The sequence below is a fragment of the Eurypyga helias genome, unplaced genomic scaffold, assembly GCF_000690775.1.
Source record: "Eurypyga helias isolate BGI_N326 unplaced genomic scaffold, ASM69077v1 scaffold28653, whole genome shotgun sequence".
NCBI classification, from domain to species: domain Eukaryota; kingdom Metazoa; phylum Chordata; class Aves; order Eurypygiformes; family Eurypygidae; genus Eurypyga; species Eurypyga helias.
Genome location: NW_010241000.1, coordinates 795 through 1,600, shown reverse-complemented (window position 1 = coordinate 1,600; position 806 = coordinate 795). Strand labels below are relative to the sequence as shown.

At 63.5% G+C, this 806-nt stretch overlaps 1 protein-coding gene across 1 annotated transcript; it reads left to right on the top strand.

Annotated features, from left to right (window-relative positions):
* Positions 1-403: 403 nt before the first annotated feature.
* On the top strand, positions 404-802 carry LOC104507375 (protein FAM83H-like; the record flags this gene model as incomplete). The annotated part of the gene is made up of 1 exon (XM_010148626.1): positions 404-802. A coding segment is annotated over exon 1 (399 nt), but the record flags the coding sequence as incomplete, so codon positions are not given.
* Between the last annotated feature and the right edge of the window lie 4 nt (positions 803-806).

Sequence of the window (806 nt, the reverse complement as noted above, 5' to 3'; positions counted from 1 at the left end):
GGTGTGACGCCGTCCCCGGGGAGGCAGCGGGCGCAGTCGCCTGGCGCTGGTTGCAGCGGACCCCAGCCGAGACCCAGCAGCACTGCCGGGGGGGAGCTGTAAACCGAGGTGGGCAGCTTAAACAGGGAAGCGGGGCTTTGCGGGAGGTGCTTCGTCCTCGTCACCACAGCACGGCCTGGTCTGAGTTGTTCCTTGTTTGCCCCAAAACATGTACCTGTGTGAAGGGTTGTCATCACCGCCTTCGCCCCACACGGCCCCCCACCCCTTCGCGGGGTTGCTCTGCGCCTCGAACCTCTTCTCGTTCGCCATCAGGAGCCCTCAGCTCCACTACTCGCCGGGACGGTGTGTCACGGGCTGAAACTGCTCCCCCTCTGCTTGTTCTCTTCCAGCTCTCCCTCCCCCCATGGCTCGTCGGTCTCAAAGCTCCTCGCAGGGGGACAACCCCCTGGACCCCAACTACCTGCCCCCCCACTACAAGGAGTATTACCGCCTGGCGCTGGATGTGCTGACCGAAGAGGGCAGAGAGAGCTACCAACGCTTCCTGGCGGAAGAAGCAGTCCCTGATTTCCTCTGCAGCTCGGAGGTGGATCACATCCTACAGAACCTCCAGAAACCCCAGTATGCCAACCAGGAGGGCAGCACGGACACCGCAGGCGACAATGACCTGGACGGATCCTCGGGCACTTACTGGCCCATGACCTCTGACCTCGCTGTTCCTGAGCTTGACCTGGGCTGGCCGATGGTCTTTGGGTTCAGGGGAACGGAGGTGACAACCCTCGTGCAGCCGCCCCCCCCGGACAATCCCA